General features: G+C 32.9%; 1 protein-coding gene across 1 annotated transcript in view; it reads left to right on the top strand.

Annotated features, from left to right (window-relative positions):
* Positions 1-1705: 1705 nt before the first annotated feature.
* LOC117104786 (fibrillin-2-like) overlaps positions 1706-18014 on the top strand; it is a gene marked incomplete at its 3' end in the record, with an annotated part of 75503 nt that continues 59194 nt past the window's right edge. Inside the window, exons 1-30 of the mRNA XM_033245638.1 lie at positions 1706-1890; positions 3876-3970; positions 4254-4373; positions 4625-4963; positions 6389-6502; positions 9111-9224; positions 9631-10041; positions 10140-10562; positions 10887-11309; positions 11675-12097; positions 12396-12827; positions 13457-13570; positions 13711-13824; positions 14097-14210; positions 14300-14413; positions 14830-14943; positions 15044-15157; positions 15331-15444; positions 15592-15705; positions 15795-15908; positions 16001-16114; positions 16266-16379; positions 16467-16580; positions 16672-16785; positions 16873-16986; positions 17078-17191; positions 17273-17395; positions 17482-17595; positions 17687-17800; positions 17892-18005. Of these exons, the coding sequence (XP_033101529.1) occupies positions 3907-3970; positions 4254-4373; positions 4625-4963; positions 6389-6502; positions 9111-9224; positions 9631-10041; positions 10140-10562; positions 10887-11309; positions 11675-12097; positions 12396-12827; positions 13457-13570; positions 13711-13824; positions 14097-14210; positions 14300-14413; positions 14830-14943; positions 15044-15157; positions 15331-15444; positions 15592-15705; positions 15795-15908; positions 16001-16114; positions 16266-16379; positions 16467-16580; positions 16672-16785; positions 16873-16986; positions 17078-17191; positions 17273-17395; positions 17482-17595; positions 17687-17800; positions 17892-18005 (5038 nt within the window). The remainder of the gene's footprint in view (positions 1891-3875; positions 3971-4253; positions 4374-4624; positions 4964-6388; positions 6503-9110; positions 9225-9630; positions 10042-10139; positions 10563-10886; positions 11310-11674; positions 12098-12395; positions 12828-13456; positions 13571-13710; positions 13825-14096; positions 14211-14299; positions 14414-14829; positions 14944-15043; positions 15158-15330; positions 15445-15591; positions 15706-15794; positions 15909-16000; positions 16115-16265; positions 16380-16466; positions 16581-16671; positions 16786-16872; positions 16987-17077; positions 17192-17272; positions 17396-17481; positions 17596-17686; positions 17801-17891; positions 18006-18014) is intronic.

Below are 18014 nucleotides of genomic sequence, written 5' to 3' on the forward strand. Positions count from 1 at the left end.
TTAATGCAGGCAAACACCTCACTATAAGGATATCCGAGTTTTGACGTACAGCACATTGGAATCTACTGTATATCTAACTAACTGTTTTCCAGAGAATTTCCTTGACACCGTTTCTCAATGTTCGTCTGTTTTTAAATCGTAATCTGCATGTCCGAATTTTATATGTAGAAAAGTATAATTTAGGGCATCTATAAAGCAAAAAATAAATTAAATTCGATTTATTCATTCATCAAGTTAAACTCACTACAGGATATCGATTAATAATACAGTACCAATAGTTCATATGATTAATAATAAAACAAATGTTACAAAAATAATAACAGCACATTTTAACGACTTAAATGCTATGGGATGAAACGATTTATATTTTATTTTTTCCGCCATTGATTTTTAATGTTATATAAATGTCAACTTATGATGTTCACATTTTTCAAATTTTATATTGAAATTTATTTTATGTCAAGAGGTACCCACTTTTGTGTTGGGCCCTTTGCCGCCCATGGGTTTCTCTTGGACATAATTGTAGTAATGTCGAATTTAAAATAAATAAATAAAAAATAAATAAACAAATAGATGAATGAATGAATGAATGAATGAATAATCCTAACTGATAAAAGGAAAGGTACACAAACAATCATAATTATAATTTATGCATATTATGTTACCCTAGAGAAAAAAATATACAGAAAATAAACACACATATACACGCATACAGATACATTAATATAGGCCTACTTGTGCAAATACTCATCTTCCTACAACAAACACACTATGTATGTATACATACGCAAACACGTAAATATAGATAATGTACATAGTGATATAAAAATGAATAATGAATTTGATGTACAAATGCCTGCAGACTGTGTTTGCCAGACCACATATTACCGTCATCATATTCAATCTCTCAATCATTTCCTTATTTAAAATTTACACTTTTACTCACTATTTAATGATTGACACTTTTTCGTTTACCATACAAAAAATGAACCAACCTTCGTGGCCCCCAGCCCCGGGGTTGTAGGATCCGAAGAGGCCTTAGACAAGCGACAAGATTCTCAGGCTTTCGTTCGTGACACATCCACTGGCCCCTGCTTGTACGTTTAACTTGTTTTCCACACGTATTGAACATGTTCGATACGGTATGTTCGATACGGTACATGATTGTTGTTATCGACGAATTATCGTAATTTAAATATAACATTTATGTATAAAATAAGGACCATTTAAATAGAAATTTAAGCGTTCTAAAAAATTAATTATGTTTTTTAATGAAATTTTAATGCTATATATCATATTATTACATTATTCTGCATTTCTTCAAACAACTATAACTAGTTTTAGTGATATTAATAAAAATATATATTATTAGGTCTATCATTAATGTTTGTTAATTGTATTATATTATTACGTTTACTGGTAATGATTGACATGTTACTAGAAATAATACTTAAAATAATGAAAAGAAGTTTCTTGATTGCAGATAGAATTTCAGTAGTCTGGTACTCATACTATTAGAAACATGTCCGAGACACAGTAAGTAATACACACGGATTCATCTTCTATATTCTTGTTTACACTTTTCCGCCTATACAAACGGACCTATTCAGAATATATTGATCGATTGCTATACTTGTTCACTCAAGCAGAAGAGAAGTTGAGAACGAGTGAATGGTTACAAACATTAGCTTGGAAGCCACGAAAAGCCTCTTCATTTAGGACCCATGTCCGCCTGGGATATTATAAAACAGGCCCTCAAACCGAAGAACTAACGCAAGGATCATAAATAAATTAAGGTAAAATATACCTTTTACCGGACAATACAAGTTAACCTGCGTGTAGGAGATTTTGCTTAGAAATATAGGAATATTCATTATTAGAACAGCACAGGTAAGAGTATTTGATACAAGTACACCTAAAGTTACTGCTTCGGTAACTCGTCAGAGAGGTTGTCTTTTATAATAATACCAATGGTTGGTTGAATTTTCACAACAGAATATACAAATCTATTCAAAGTATGTTGACTTTGCTAATATAATGTTTTGTATTTCTAAATATACAAAAATAAGCTAGTACCTAAATACCTAAATGACAGGTATGACAAATGACAAAATTTCCAAGCCCAGTGTCGTAAATTGGTTTTAATTAAGAATTGGCGGATTCAGTTAATTATTGTATACATGTTTCCATGGAAACACAGGTAGGTTGTTGTAAGGATTCGTTTTTTTATTTTTAATTCAAAATCGTGGGAAATAAACCATCTATATTAACACACATGATCGTTTAACAAAAGGCAATCCAGGAAATATTCGAATTGCAATTGTAATTATCTAAGGTGGTAGGCCTACATATCATAGCACGTTTATCCTAATAGAATGTAGTCGTATTTAATGATAATATAACTACTATACTTTATGCTTAGTCCTACCGTATAATAAGCAAGTGCTATGGTATGGTAAGTTTTACAGAATTGTGAACCATAGGGAAACTTGGACAATCATTACATGTTGACTCATGTGGATGAGTATTCCGTTACACCAATAAACAGTTCATGCCTTCTTGATTAAATACCACTACCAGACATACAATGACAGTATGAACTTGCACAGTTAACCATGGTCAAAGCTATTATCAATGTTTAATAAAGATGAGGCATTGAATGGACTAATTGTTACACTGTTTATTATAGTCCTATTTCCTTGAGAGATTGAAAATGGTTATAGTACATAAGGATATGACACTCAAAAATAGACCTAGTACGTATGTCCAATAACAAATAAAGAACCCGCTACATGGAGATTGGCGTCAAAAGACGGTTTATGGACACTATCAACAAAATACGTCTATAATGAGGATTTCACTCCGTGCGAACTTTTTATATTCTGAATATCTGGCTCAATGTGTCTAGCGATAACAATAAAAATGATATTATTCATATTTCATTATGAATAAATATTTATTATTAGACCTATTTTTACAGTATATATAGGCCTATATATTATTTATCGTACAGTATATACTGTAGTTATTATCACCACCAATAATAATAAAAGTAATAATGCAATTATTATTGTTATTACATATAATATATTATCACTGTTATCATTATCATTATTCTCAAATAATTTCATCTTAAAATATACTCTTGTAGAAATTTATAAAATAAATTATAATTAGTTAATTATCATTAATTAACTAACTTGTTCAACAACACAGATAATTATCCTCACATTGAATCAAAGGAAACACACTTTATAGGCAGTTCAGTCAACAGCGAAATTTATTTAACAAAATAAATATTATTTATGTAACTTACATAGGGCCGATATCGACTGTATATTGATTGTATTTTCAATGCCGCAGGGTAAATATGCTTATTAAAATTGTTGTTTGGGCTCAATCAATAATTATAATAGTAAATACCGATGGAGTTTACAGCATGTAATCTTTTAAAATGGCAATCACAGCGACCAACCACTTAGTGCGTACTAAAGTCAGACGCGTATGGGATGCACGCGTTGTATGAACCTATCACAAGGTAATAAGCCTAGTTAATCTGTATAAAACGATAAGATTGAACTAAAATGACTACAATAAACATACCTCCGCTTTAACATTTAACCATTGACGACATAATTAAAACCTACAGGTGAATTTGGTTATTTAATTTCCGTAACAGCAGACGTAAGCTTAGTAAAATATTGGCAATCCATGAATTTAAAAAATGTTTAATGCGAGGACTAAGACAACTCAACATCTTATAATATACAACCCTTTGAACTCCTCTTCAATATTTCATGGTAATGAAATTCCACAATTTTTTTACACGTTTTTTGAATATAACTTGATTTTATTTTGTTTACTCCTAGGTCTAGTTTATGAAATGCGTGGATTTTCGATAAAATAATGACGGTGTTGTTATCTATAATTGTTGTGGTTTTATTTACAAGCGGAATATTTGCTCAAGACGGTGAGTATTTCAAATGAATATTTATATAATATTGGGATAGAAACTGTTAAACCCCATCTGTCGAATAAGATATCTATCCGATATTTAACATTAAAATGTGATATTTTATTGTTTGTGAATTTGTTACGACAAAAATATGAGTGTTTAAGGAAATAAATGTATTATGATATATAAATATTTGTTTGTATTTGGTGAATTAATTTTTGTTGTTAAAGTATTTAAATTAATTATTATTATTAATGTAAACCTCCCAAACTAAGGCTTGCGATGTTTATTTTTGTAGCTTGCTCGCCAAACCCATGTTCTTATGGTGGTACGTGTATATTGGCCACTCTTGCACCCGGCTATGTGTGTCTTTGTAACATCGGACTACAGGGACAAAACTGTGAACAATTCACAGCAGGTAGGCCTATAAATGTTTGCTGAATCAATATATAATATGGTAATGTAAGTTGACGCAATGGTTGTGGCTCGGAATCTCAACCCTGAGGCCGGAGGTTCGAAACCTTAGCTGTGCATGTCGCTTGGTGTGATTATTATTATTATTATTAGGCCCACTGTCTTTATATATTTTTTAATAATGATTACTGTACTAGACCTATATCTTATCAAGTTAATTCTGTTTATTTCCTCGTTTTTTGCAATACTTATAAGGTCAAGATTGTGGCCAAACGTTTTCTGAGGAATCTGGAACTGTTACTAGTCCTGGTTTTCCGAATACATACACGCCAAATGAAAACTGCTATTACTTCATCCGAATTCCACATGCTTTGTCGATAACAATACGATTTGATACGTTTATCACTGAACTGGACCACGACACGTTGGAAATTTCTGCTGGGCCAAGTCTATTAACCGGTAGTAGTGGAATTCTTGTATTTTCTGGATTATCGTCCATTGATCCACTGACGTTGAATAGCAACCAGATTGCTATTCGCTGGTCAACAGACGATGAAACGCAACTACAAGGATTCTCCATTCAGTACTTTTCAGGTGAGCCCATAAACTATTAAAATTTCATATAGCCTCCTAATGGTAATGATAGAGGACTTGATTGTATATGGTCTCTATGCGATTTAATGTGATGTGCAAATTAAATCAAAATAAAAAACAATACAAAATATCATAAAAATAACTTAGATCTGTCTACTTGTTACCGACAATGACCTAGAGCTGTTAAATTTTCAATTAAATTCCTTCAACTAAATATCTGGTTACTGGAAGTGAACTTCTTTACAAAACTGATGAGTACATTAATAGTGCATTTAATTGCATAGGCCTACTATGTATCCGATACGTGATCATCATCTCACCTTACGTTAAAACGCCTCTATTATGCCTCGAGGCAACAGTAAAATAATTCTATCTAATTCGCTTTTAGCTATCTTTTACATTTTAATTAGTTGTAAACCATTTAGAAAGATCTTCACATTCTTCTGTTAAGCACTATTAACCAAGTATTACCACTGTCGAAATACTAAAAAAAAAAAGAAGAAAAAAAAAAAAAAAAAAAAAAAGAAAAGAAAAACAAAAAAAAAAAAAAAAAAAAAAAAAAAAAAAAAAGAAAAGAAAAACTCTTTGGTGATTTTACCTCTTTTGTTATAATCAACAATTGAAACACATGCTGTTGATATATTGCCAATTTGAAAAATAATAAGTGAATTGAATAAGAAGTGAATTGAATAGAATTTATTCGGCATCTAAAAGAAAAACATTTACCGTAACATCAAACATTAAAAACATAATTTACGAAATTACATCGAGATAGATAAAAAGGCCTGAAGCCAGAAGTTAAAAATTAAAGAACTAATAATCATTTTTCTAAAATGTAAAAAAATGATTATTTTCTTTATATATATAGGCCTATAATGATGATGATGATGGTAATAATAATATTAATAATAATAATAATAATAATAATAATAATAATATTAATAGTAATAGTAATAGTAATAGTAGTAGTAATAATAATAATAATAATAATAATAATAATAATAATAATAATAATAATAATAATAATAATAATAATAATAATAATAATAAATTTATTAACCAATTTCCAGTGGGAAATATTTGGCACCAACTATAGGAAGTAGGCCTATTTGGTAGTCAGACTTCAAATGTGAATTAAAATGCATCGTATCAAAAATATAAACCATGAAATTGTTCTTATCTAATCTTGATGATAATATAACTATTTTAATTATAATAATAATTGGTACAATTATTAATTTGAAATGATCATTCTAATTAGGCCTATCGTGTTACATGATTAATGCTGGATTTTAACTTTTAACTTTTATTTTCTTTTTTCCCATTGGGGGTTGTTCTGAATAAACTTAAATTTGAAACAAATAACTATTAGCCTGTTTATATAAAATTATGTAGGCCTATTATGATTATTTACTTCCTCATTAGATATAAGTTCATGTGTTAGTAATCCGTGTCAACATCATGGAACATGCATTAATGTGATCGATGGTTACATCTGCTCATGTAAACCAGAATATCAAGGGATACATTGTGAGACAGGTAGGGACCTACGCTTAAAAAAATACTTTCAACAATCAACATTCTAGTTTGGTTCAGTCTCAGTCACTCAATACTGTCCAGTTCATAATACGTAGAACAGTAAAAATACAAATTATAAAACGAGAATTCACTTAATATGTGTGTTTATAATATACCAAACGTTTTTGTTATATTAATGATTGAAGTCTAAAGCGATTACAAAAATTGGGTAAAATTGAAGTGTGACCTGTCAACCTATGTTTAAAGGGTGGTAAATCAAAATATTTTGGACATGTGATTTCGGAAATTTGTGACAGGACTTTTTTGTAAATTACAACGTACGTATCATTTTATCCACCATTTCACGTTATATAGTGAATAAATAATTGCCTCGTACGTCTTACTAGCAACATTACTAGGTCTGGCTACCTTTTTAAGGCCAAGGCCTGTCTGTTATAAAGGGTTTAGCACAGCAGTAGCCCTACCTAGCTAGGCCTATTAGAGTAGCGGGGCCTCCTCTTTACTTTAGAGTAGCAGGCTCTCTTGTTGGAAGGGGTGGTTATTCTGTTGGACTGGAGCCCTAGGCCTAGTGTGGATGGAATTGGTTTGTAAATTATAACCAACTTAGCTTAACTTACCAGAGGCATAAGCCAGTACGATTGTTATTTCAGTTACGAAAAATAGTCTTTTATAGAACTTTTTCAATGTTTTGTCTGTTTGCCGACATCCACAAATATGCGCTCATTTATCAAGTGGAAAAAGGGGATTTTAATAATTTGAACAAACCCTAGCACTTTGTACCATGGAGCGCTTTCCTTGATCATAATGACGCAGAAGCATTATGGAATGGATTTATGGATATTTTTTTATGCTGCGGTACGGGACAGTTTTCCCCGAGTTAAAAAGCAGGCTCGTAAACAAAGTAGTCCGTGGATAACATAAGATATTAAATGTATGATTCAGAAGAAAAATAAACTTTTCATTAAATCTAGACGTTCCCGATCATTGGGAAGCTCACAGAAGATGGTGAAATAAAGTGAATTACTCTATGAAGAAATCCTATAAGGATTACGTAAATGATCTTTTTAAATCTGATGATAATAAAAAACGTTTTTTTCTCCTTTGCAAAGGAGAAATAGTCATCTTGTTTACCTAATAAATTTATTAATCCAGTAAATAATTCAGAGTTTTCCAACATTCAAGACATTGTTAATAGTCATCTTGTTTACCTAATAAATTTATTAATCCAGTAAATAATTAAGAGTTTTCCAACATTCAAGACATTGTTAACGGCTTTGATTGTTACTTTACCTCAACTTTTAATCAATTAACGATAATTTTAATTTTAACGAACCCCCTGTTTGCTCACTTAAAATTCCGGCACTTACTGATGTTGCATTTACTCCGGATGATATCATCACAACTATTTCCACATTTCTTTAAAATTCGGCACCTGGTCCAGATTTAATCTCTGCCAAATTACTGAAGCCAATATCCAATCGATTGCATATTCCCCCTCAGTTGTCGAACTCTTTCGTCTTTGATGTGCAAGGTTTTGGAGAAAATTATTGTAATAGCATTAATAATTTTACATACGACAATGGTTTACTCAATCCAAATCAACATGGATTTGTTTAAGGTAATTGCTCTCCAGTCTCTATTTCGTGTCTTTACAAAGCATTAGTCCTACCAATTCTTGAATATGATATACCGGCATGGGCCCAAGAACTGCAAGTAACATAGACCGCATTGAAAAAATTCAAAGAAGGGTATCTAGGAGAATTCTTAGACCCCACTGTGGGCCAATATCATATGATGAACTTTTAATTATATTTGGTTGGTTATCTCTACGTGATAGACGATTAATGATTTTAATTTTGTTTATTTTTCGATGTTTATACAAGGTTGCTTCCTGCAACATTGTTTCCAACAACAATCAAGTCAACCCGCGTCATACTTAATCACTCACGTTTATCCATCCAGGTTTTGCTCGTACTGATGCTTTAAAATATACACCAATCCATAATTTTCCTGTTGTTTGGTCATCACTTCCCCCTTTAATTAAAGACTATGCTGTTGTTCACCCTCTTAAATTATTTTTATTTAAGTTCAGAAAACACGTCTTTGATAATAGATAAGTTTTGTATAAATTGCAACTCATAGATTCTGTACAATTTCATTTTAATAATATTTCACTTCCAAAACCTATCGCTTTTCAACTGTATATTTTTTTTCTTTCTTTTTTTTTGTTCAAACTTGAATTTTGTTTACATCTAATTTACTGGACCTTTTAATTTGTTGGTCTTTGAATTGTATTTTATTGAAATTGTAAATATCAGAATTTTAACTATGTAATCTGTTGTATGTACAGGGGTTGCGGACACATTTGTGTTATGGCTCATTGTTGCTGACGCAGACCCTGGACTGTTTGATGTCAAAATGACTAAACTTACAATTTCTATCATTCTAATGGTTTTTATCTTTAATACAAACTGATCTTCTCCCAAGACTCAATGTAAATTTATTTCTTTAAAAAAAACAAGCATTAATTGTCACCAATCAAAGGATTACTTGTGCTAACTGCATTTAATATTGTGTGCATAACAGATGTCATTTAATGTTTTTATAGTATCCGATCCATGCAGTGAGGATCCCTGCCATAATGGAGGTACTTGTATGCAGTCTGGTTCCACTTACTCTTGTCAATGCCAGTCTGGTTGGAGAGGAGAAGTGTGTGATGTTGGTGAGTTAAACATTATATAAAGATAGATACTGTACCTGTTTGCCTTGAAAATGAATAATTCTGTACTATGTGTGTTGGTTAATGATTAGAGCGTCAATGTTCGGGAATGGGACCTTCTACTCTAGTAAATGTTCATAAGTACTAACAAACTATAGATCAAGTTGAATTTCAACACATTTTATACTTTTTTTTATCTTGCAGCTTGTATTGATTTTTTAAAATCTTTTTATCATTTCTTTTAATTTTCTTGTATTTTAATTTATATGTTTACCAAATCTGGCCCTCTTGTGAATCCTTCAATTGTATTGTGTAGTATGGATTATAATAAGATGTTATGTGTTTTACTGACTACATTTGCAGCACTCATCCATGTAAATTCATTTAAAACAAATATTTCTTTTTGAAGGAGTTGTTTTGGTGTCATCAATGGAAGTCCAACTTCCATCAACAAATATACTTGAAAACAACCCAAGTCTATCAGTGGACATTACTGTTACTCCAGCTGAATCTTTCTACAGTATTACAGGGCAGAATGTCTGGGCCTTCCGTGTTTATTTCAGCAGCCAGTCTGATGGAGGAGGTGTTGTCCATAATGCTGTGGCCAGGCTGACATCCAACCAGGCTAGCACATCATGGCTTCCTCCTATGCCTAGCGAGTTCAATCAGGTATTGGTGGATGGTACACTTATTGAGAGTACTTGTGTGGACCTCAGGTACCTGTGTGTTGAAATCATGAAGGAAGATTCAGCACCCTTTGAATTAGAAGGATTACTTGGGCAAAGTTCTCTAGTGGACTGTGTTGCTGTAACTTGCCAAGGTAATCTACCAAGTCATATATTTTAAAATTACAGTACCTATTCAATCTGTATAGTATTAGATTCTCTAACCTTAATAATACAAATTTCTCTTTGCTAGGTGTGCAAATTACTCAGACGTTAGTTACCCTGAAGGCAGGATTACTTGTAGAGGGTGGTATAAATTACAATACCCGTCTTGATATAACATTTACATCATCCATTAACTCTGCAAGTATCTTTGGTACCAACCTCTGGGAGATAACAGTATTTACAAATGAGCAATCTGATGGAATGGGCACCCAGATGGTTGTCCAACCTGCCCTACTTTCCCAGTCCCAGTCTGGGACACCACTAGTTTCTGGTGGGTCTGCTTCATTGTCTGACATCACTGTGAATTTAGACCTGACTTTGGCCACCTGTATGCAGAGTAGATACATTTGTGTTGAAGTTGAGAAGGATGCAGAAGCTAACCCAGATTTCACATTGGAAGGAGCTAGTTTAGATGCTCTCATTGGCTGTGCTGCAGTTGAAGATTGCAAAGGTATCTATCACAGCATTTAAATGTTGATGAAAGCGAAAATAATATAAATTACTGTGATATATTTTATGAAGAAATACCTAGAATAATTGGTTTATACCAATTACTTGCTGCTGCTGATGCTGCAGCTAATGGTAGTTCAGCAGCTGCTCATACTGCAGCTTCTACAAATGCTGTTGATGCTGCTGCTACTGATGCTGTTGATGTTGCTGCTGCAGTTGTTGATAGTATTATCTATGCTTCTGATGCTGTTGCTACTACTACAATATTGCTACATGTTACTGTACCACTGCTACAACTTTCATAACTTTTTTCGGTTATTTTCAGGTGTCGAAATTACCAGTACATTACCTTCATTCCAATTCACAACATTGCTTCAGGGGGTTAGTTCACAGACTTTCTATGTTGATGTAAAATTTACTACAAATCCAAATGCTGGGAGTGTGCAGGGATTTAAATTATGGAAGCTAACCATGTTCACCAGTAGCCAACCGGATGGCAGTGGTGACCGATGGGCATCTGCGCCTGTACAGTTGATGTCAGACCACCTGCAAACAGGTGTTGTGGCTGGTCTAGATAGTAGCTTGAGAGGATTAGAAGTTACTTTGGATTTAACAGGAGTTGTTTGTGCACAGGCAAGGTTTTTATGTGTAGAAATTGGCAAAGGTGATGAAGCTTCACCAAATTTTACATTTACTGGACATCCAGACGGCAGTTCCCTAATTGGTTGTGTTTCAACATCATGTGGAGGTACATCATGTTTGTAATTGTAATTTTATATATTTACATCAGATACATCTTATAAAATAATTTATTTATTCATGATAGACTTTTATATCTTTATAATACATTATATTCTCATAGCTTTTTTCTTTCATAAACAAATTTACCTGAAAGGAGTTATTTTGTTATACTGTAAATTATGATGAATAAATATAGGTTATGACATTTAAATGCTTTTAAATACCAAAATAGTTCAACTTCATTGGATGACATAATCATAACATATCATAAGTGATAAAATGGAAAATGCAGTATACACTATTTTAGTTATGTTTGAACAGTTATAAAGAAATTTCCAAAAGAAAAAATAGATTATCTAATTTCCCTAATAGGAGTTGAAATTACCAGCACAAGTGTTTCTATTCGCTCGGGACTGCCAGTGATTGAGCGTCAGTCAAACTCAATATCATTTGATGTCATATTCACAAGTAGTGCTCTTGGTGGCAGTGTAGCAGGGACGAATCTCTGGTCAATCACCAGTTTTCTCAACAATGATATCACAGGAGGTGGTACACGTTCTGCTGAAGCTCAAGCCACGATACCAACGAACCAGGCGATGACATCCATTAATGCTGGTGAATCAGAATCACTGAGTGGGGTGACATCTGTAGTTGATCTGACGGGAGCAGCATGTGCTGATGCTCCTTATTTTTGTGTTGAGATTAGCAAAGGAGATAATCCAACACCTGACTTCCAGATTGAGCCGTCGTTGAATCCGCAATCACGTGTCAGCTGTGCATTATTAAAATGTCAAGGTATAATTGTAGTTTGCAAATTTATTTTATAATCAAAGAATTATTTTTTAAAATTATTTTAATATGCATGACATAAGTGTATTCATACAAAACATTTTTAGGATTACGGTATTTCTTCATGTTATGTAGTACTATGTTGATACATCACAAAACTATTTGGCACCAAAGTAAAATGAAATAGTGTCACATGGTATCGTGATGCAGCAACATAATGCACTGTTGGGATTCAATTAATTTTAATGTTATAATTTCTACTGTCATTAATTTATTCTTCACTTGCATTTACTTGTGTGTACAGGTGTTATTGTTACCTCCATTGATTTGTTCATCACGTCTGGGAATCCATTATATTTTCGAAGCTCACATCATGAAATTCTTTTTAACTTAACATTGAACTCTGACCCTGCTGGTGCAAGCATTACTGGAAGTGATCTATGGTCAGTGGAAGCCTTTACAAATACGATGGAAGATGCTAATAACGGCTTTGTTGCAGTCTTGGACACTCTTACACCATTAGCCAATGCAGGCAACACTTCTTTAATTGCGGGACATACATATGTATTACAGGGATTGTCTACCACCTTTGACCTCAGCACTATCCCAGGATGCTTTGCTGTGACATTTTTTTGTGTAATTGTAAACAAAGGAAATTCTCCGTCACCTGAGTTTACTCTAAATGGAAATCCTGATGAGTCTTCACTTCAAAAGTGTGTTCCAATTCAATGTCAAAGTAAGTGTCTACCTTTGAAATGGCAATGGGTAAGGAATTAATTAAATTTCCATTCATCAGTGGTATATCTAAGGAAGGGCATGGGGTGGGGTGCCTGTCCATCCAAAAAAACATTGTGCCCTTCCCGATGCCTCCCCACTGGATATTTGCTGAGCAAGAATACGCTCAAGTAATTAAAATCACCTCATATCATCATATTAATTTGTCTGCTAGTGCCAACTAACTTGAATATCGATATTTGCACATCTCATCAGCCTCCATGTCATTATTCCTAATTATGTCACTCTTTTTATAGTCACACCAAGGCTGATATTAAAGTTTATATTTTTCATGTTAGACTTGCTAGAAACATTTTTACATTCCTAAATTCCTGTTTTAAATTTTCTCTTGTATGAAAAGGAGTGATTTTATTATCAATAATTTGATTCCAGATCTAATGTCACTTCGTCAAAAGATAATTTATTCATTCACATTTACATTAGATATCAAGGATTCAAAGAAAATGTTATACTTTCACAGCATCTATGACTTACAATTTATAAAGAAATAATTAATATATTACAAGTGAATCCTGATGAATTTCTACAATCACACACAATACCATTTAATATCTATTTTCTTCAATAAAGCTTCAAATCCATGTCAGTCTGGGCCTTGTGGTAATGGTGCCACCTGCATCAATAATTATAATGACTACAGGTGTGTGTGTACAGATGGTTGGACTGATCCATTGTGTTTGACAGGTTGGTTGATATTTTTTAGTGGAATATTAATTGTATATTATTTTTGCCAAAACTATTCTAAAGATTGTGTTATAAGGAACATGTACAGTGGCATATTTGTAATAATTAATGTTTTCTTTATATTTTATTTTTAAATTCAGCTATTGATGTCTGTGTATCTTCTCCTTGTGAAAATGGAGCAGCTTGCTTGAATTTTCAGACTTATTACACCTGCACATGTATGCCTGGGTGGGAAGGAAGTAATTGTGCAAATGGTAAATGTTCACTTTTACTAACACTTATATAATTTAATTTGATTAAACTTTATGCAGATTTGGTTTTTATATTTCAATATCATCAAACAATTATATATTTTGCTGGCCTGATTCATGATCTTGTTTCTAGATTGGTTTATGATCAGGAAAGCCTTTATGTTAGCATAACTACTGTACTTCTGAAGTGTTTTTCTTCCTCCATAATTAAAGAATTATAAGTTTATGAATTATTGATTATTTGAGGAATTGTTATTGATGTTTCTGTGTTTCAGCAATTGATCTCTGTCAGTCATTCCCATGTCAAAATGGAGCAACATGTGCTAATTTCCAGACATTCTACAGCTGTACTTGCACACCTGGATGGCAGGGAAACATCTGTGAACAAGGTAAAATTATAACTGTTTAATTTGTTTTTTAATGTAAAGTAGTTTGAAGTTTAATACTGGATATATAAAATGAATGACTTGTTTTCTAGCCATTGACTTGTGTCTGTCGACCCCATGTCAGAATGGTGCAGTCTGCAACAATTTCCAAACATTCTACATGTGTACTTGTGCACCAGGTTGGGAAGGGCCCATTTGTAGTGCAGGTAAGCTTTTATACCAAATGCCATTATTAAAAATTGTAAATTAATGATAATAATAATAATAATAATCATCATTTATTAGGCGCCTTTCCAAAACAGACCAGAGCGCCGTACACATTAAAACAAAGTTATCAATACACATGTAATAGGTAAAAGAAAATCATTAAAACAAGGGTTAAAATGGCAATATTGAAAAAATGTACCAGAAATGACAACAGATATGAAGTTAAAATTGCAAAACAAACCTAAATATTCGGAAACAAATGGGTTTTTAAAACCTTTTAAAAATCAACCAAGTTGTCGGATTCACGGATGCTAACTGGGATTATTTTTCACCAGAACAACGCCATGTAAATTGTTGTCCATTACTTGAATACTTACATGGATCACTTCTGATTTGTGTGATTTTGATTTTGTAGCTATCAACTTGTGTTCATCTACCCCCTGTGAGAATGGTGCGACCTGCAACAATTTTCAGACTTCCTACAGCTGCACCTGCAATGACGGTTGGGAAGGGTTAAATTGTGAACAACGTCAGTATTTTCGTATTTTTTTTCTTACCAAAATACATAAATTCTAAAATGAACTTGTCAGTTTTTCTATAAAATCTGTTTCTTTTTAACTATTTTTTAGCGATTGATATGTGTGAGTTCTCCATATGCCAGAATGGTGCTACTTGCATTAACCTCCAAACATCATACACTTGCGCTTGCCCCTCAGGTTGGAATGGAATATTCTGTGAACAAGGTAAGTTTAATTGAAATCATGTTTTTTATTTTAATTTGTTATTGTAATAATATGGTAATATTCACACTTTCACATTAAAAGCATTTTTCATTTACAGGAATAGTCGCAAACTTCATAATCATTTCATAATAGTTTACATTTAACCTGTTTTTCACTTACATTTTTCTTTCTAGCGGTTGATCTGTGTTTATCCACCCCTTGTGAGAATGGAGCAGTTTGCAATAACTTTCAGACAAGCTACAGCTGTACTTGCAGTGCAGGCTGGGAAGGGACACATTGTGAACAAGGTAAGTCAAAGTTATAATTTTCTTAAAATAATATTTGATGAATTTACCCTTTATATGTCTTTCACTTCAATGTTCATGTTCTTTTTCCTTCCTAAATGTTAATCTGTGTTTATCCACCCATTTCACCTCAACATTTTTTCCTTTTAGCGGTTAATCTGTGTTTATCCTTCCCATGTGAGAATGGAGGAGTCTGCAATAACTTTCAGACAAGTTACAACTGTACATGTAGTGCAGGCTGGGAAGGGACTCATTGTGAACAAGGTAAGTAAAAGTTATAATTTTCTTGAAAATAATATTTAATGATAGTTTAACATTTATACGTTTTCACTGCAATTTTTTTTTTCTTTTAGTGATTAATCTGTGTTTATCCACCCCATGTGAGAATGGTGGACTCTGCAATAACTTTCAGACAAACTATAACTGTACATGTAGTGCAGGCTGGGAAGGGACTCATTGTGAACAAGGTAAGTAAAAGTTTTAATTTTCGTTAAAATAATATATAATTATAGTTTACCATTTATACGTTTCACTGCAATGTTTTATTTTTTTCTTTTAGCAATTGATCTGTGTTTATCCTTCCCATGTGAGAATGAAGGAGTCTGCAATAACTTTCAGACAAGTTACAACTGTACATGCAGTGCAGGCTGGAAAGGGACTCATTGTGAACAAGGTAAGTGAATGTTTTATAATTTTCTTTAAAATAATATTTGATGAGTTTACCCTTTATATGTCTTTCACTTCAATGTTCATGTTCTTTTTCCTTCCTAAATGTTCATCTCTGTTTATCCACCCATTTCACCTCAATGTTTTTTTCCTTTTAGCGATTAATCTGTGTTTATCCTCCCCATGTGAGAATGGTGGACTCTGCAATAACTTTCAGACAAGTTACAACTGTACATGCAGTGCAGGCTGGGAAGGGACTCATTGTGAACAAGGTAAGTCAAGGTTATAATTTTCTTAAAATAGTAATTGATAAATTTAGCCTTTATATGTCTTTCACTTCTACGTTTTTTCCTTCCTAGTGGTTGATCTTTGTTTATCCACCCCATGTGAGAATGGAGGAGTCTGCAATAACTTTCAGACAAGCTACAACTGTACATGCAGTGCAGGCTGGGAAGGGACTCATTGTGAACAAGGTAAGTCAAGGTTATAATTTTCTTAAAATAGTAATTGATAAATTTAGCCTTTATATGTCTTTCTTTCACTTCTACGTTTTCTTCTTCCTAGTGGTTGATCTTTGTTTATCCACTCCATGTGAGAATGGAGGAATCTGCAATAACTTTCAGACAAGTTACAACTGTACATGCAGTGCAGGCTGGGAAGGGACTCATTGTGAACAAGGTAAGTCAAGGTTATAATTTTCTTAAAATAGTAATTGATAAATTTAGCCTTTGTATGTCTTTCACTTCTACGTTTTTTTCTTCCTAGTGGTTGATCTTTGTTTATCCACCCCATGTGAGAATGGAGGAGTCTGCAATAACTTTCAGACAAGCTACAACTGTACATGCAGTGCAGGCTGGGAGGGGACTCATTGTGAACAAGGTAAGTCAAGGTTATAATTTTCTTAAAATAGTAATTGATAAATTTAGCCTTTATATGTCTTTTTTTCACTTCTACGTTTTCTTCTTCCTAGTGGTTGATCTTTGTTTATCCACCCCATGTGAGAATGGAGGAATCTGCAATAACTTTCTGACAAGTTACAACTGTACATGTAGTGCAGGCTGGGAAGGGACACACTGTGAACAAGGTAAGTAAGTGTTATAATTTTCTTTAAAATAATATTTAATGATAGTTTACTATTTAAGTCTTTTCATTGCAATGTTTTTAGTCCTTTTAGCAATTAATCTGTGTTTATCCACCCCATGTGAGAATGGAGGAGTCTGCAATGACTTTCTGACAAGTTACAACTGTACATGTAATGCAGGCTGGGAAGGGACACATTGTGAACTAGGTAAGTCAAAGTTATAATTTTCTTAAAATAGTAATTGATAAATTTAGCTTTATATGTCTTTCACTTCTATGTTTTTTCCTTCCTAGTGGTTGATCTTTGTTTATCCACCCCATGTGAGAATGGAGGAGTCTGCAATAACTTTCAGACAAGCTACAACTGTACATGCAGTGCAGGCTGGGAAGGGACACACTGTGAACAACGTAAGTGAATGTTTTATAATTTAAAAAAAATAATATTTAATGATAGTTTACTATTTATGTCTTTTCATTGCAATGTTTTTACTCCTTTTAGCAATTGATCTGTGTTTACCATCCCCATGTGAGAATGGAGGAGTCTGCAATAACTTTCAGACAAGTTACAACTGTACATGCAGTGCAGGCTGGGAAGGGACTCATTGTGAACAAGGTAAGTGAATGTTTTATAATTTTCTTTAAAATAATATTTAATGATAGTTTACTATTTATGTCTTTCATTGCAATGTTTTTACTCCTTTTAGCAATTGATCTGTGTTTATCCACCCCATGTGAGAATGGAGGAATCTGCAATAACTTTCAGACAAGTTACAACTGTACATGCAGTGCAGGCTGGGAAGGGACTCATTGTGAACAAGGTAAGTGAA

The sequence above is a fragment of the Anneissia japonica genome, unplaced genomic scaffold, assembly GCF_011630105.1.
Source record: "Anneissia japonica isolate Jap-2015-1 unplaced genomic scaffold, ASM1163010v1 scaffold287867_len1003013_cov215, whole genome shotgun sequence".
In the NCBI taxonomy this organism is placed as follows: Eukaryota; Metazoa; Echinodermata; class Crinoidea; order Comatulida; family Comatulidae; genus Anneissia; species Anneissia japonica.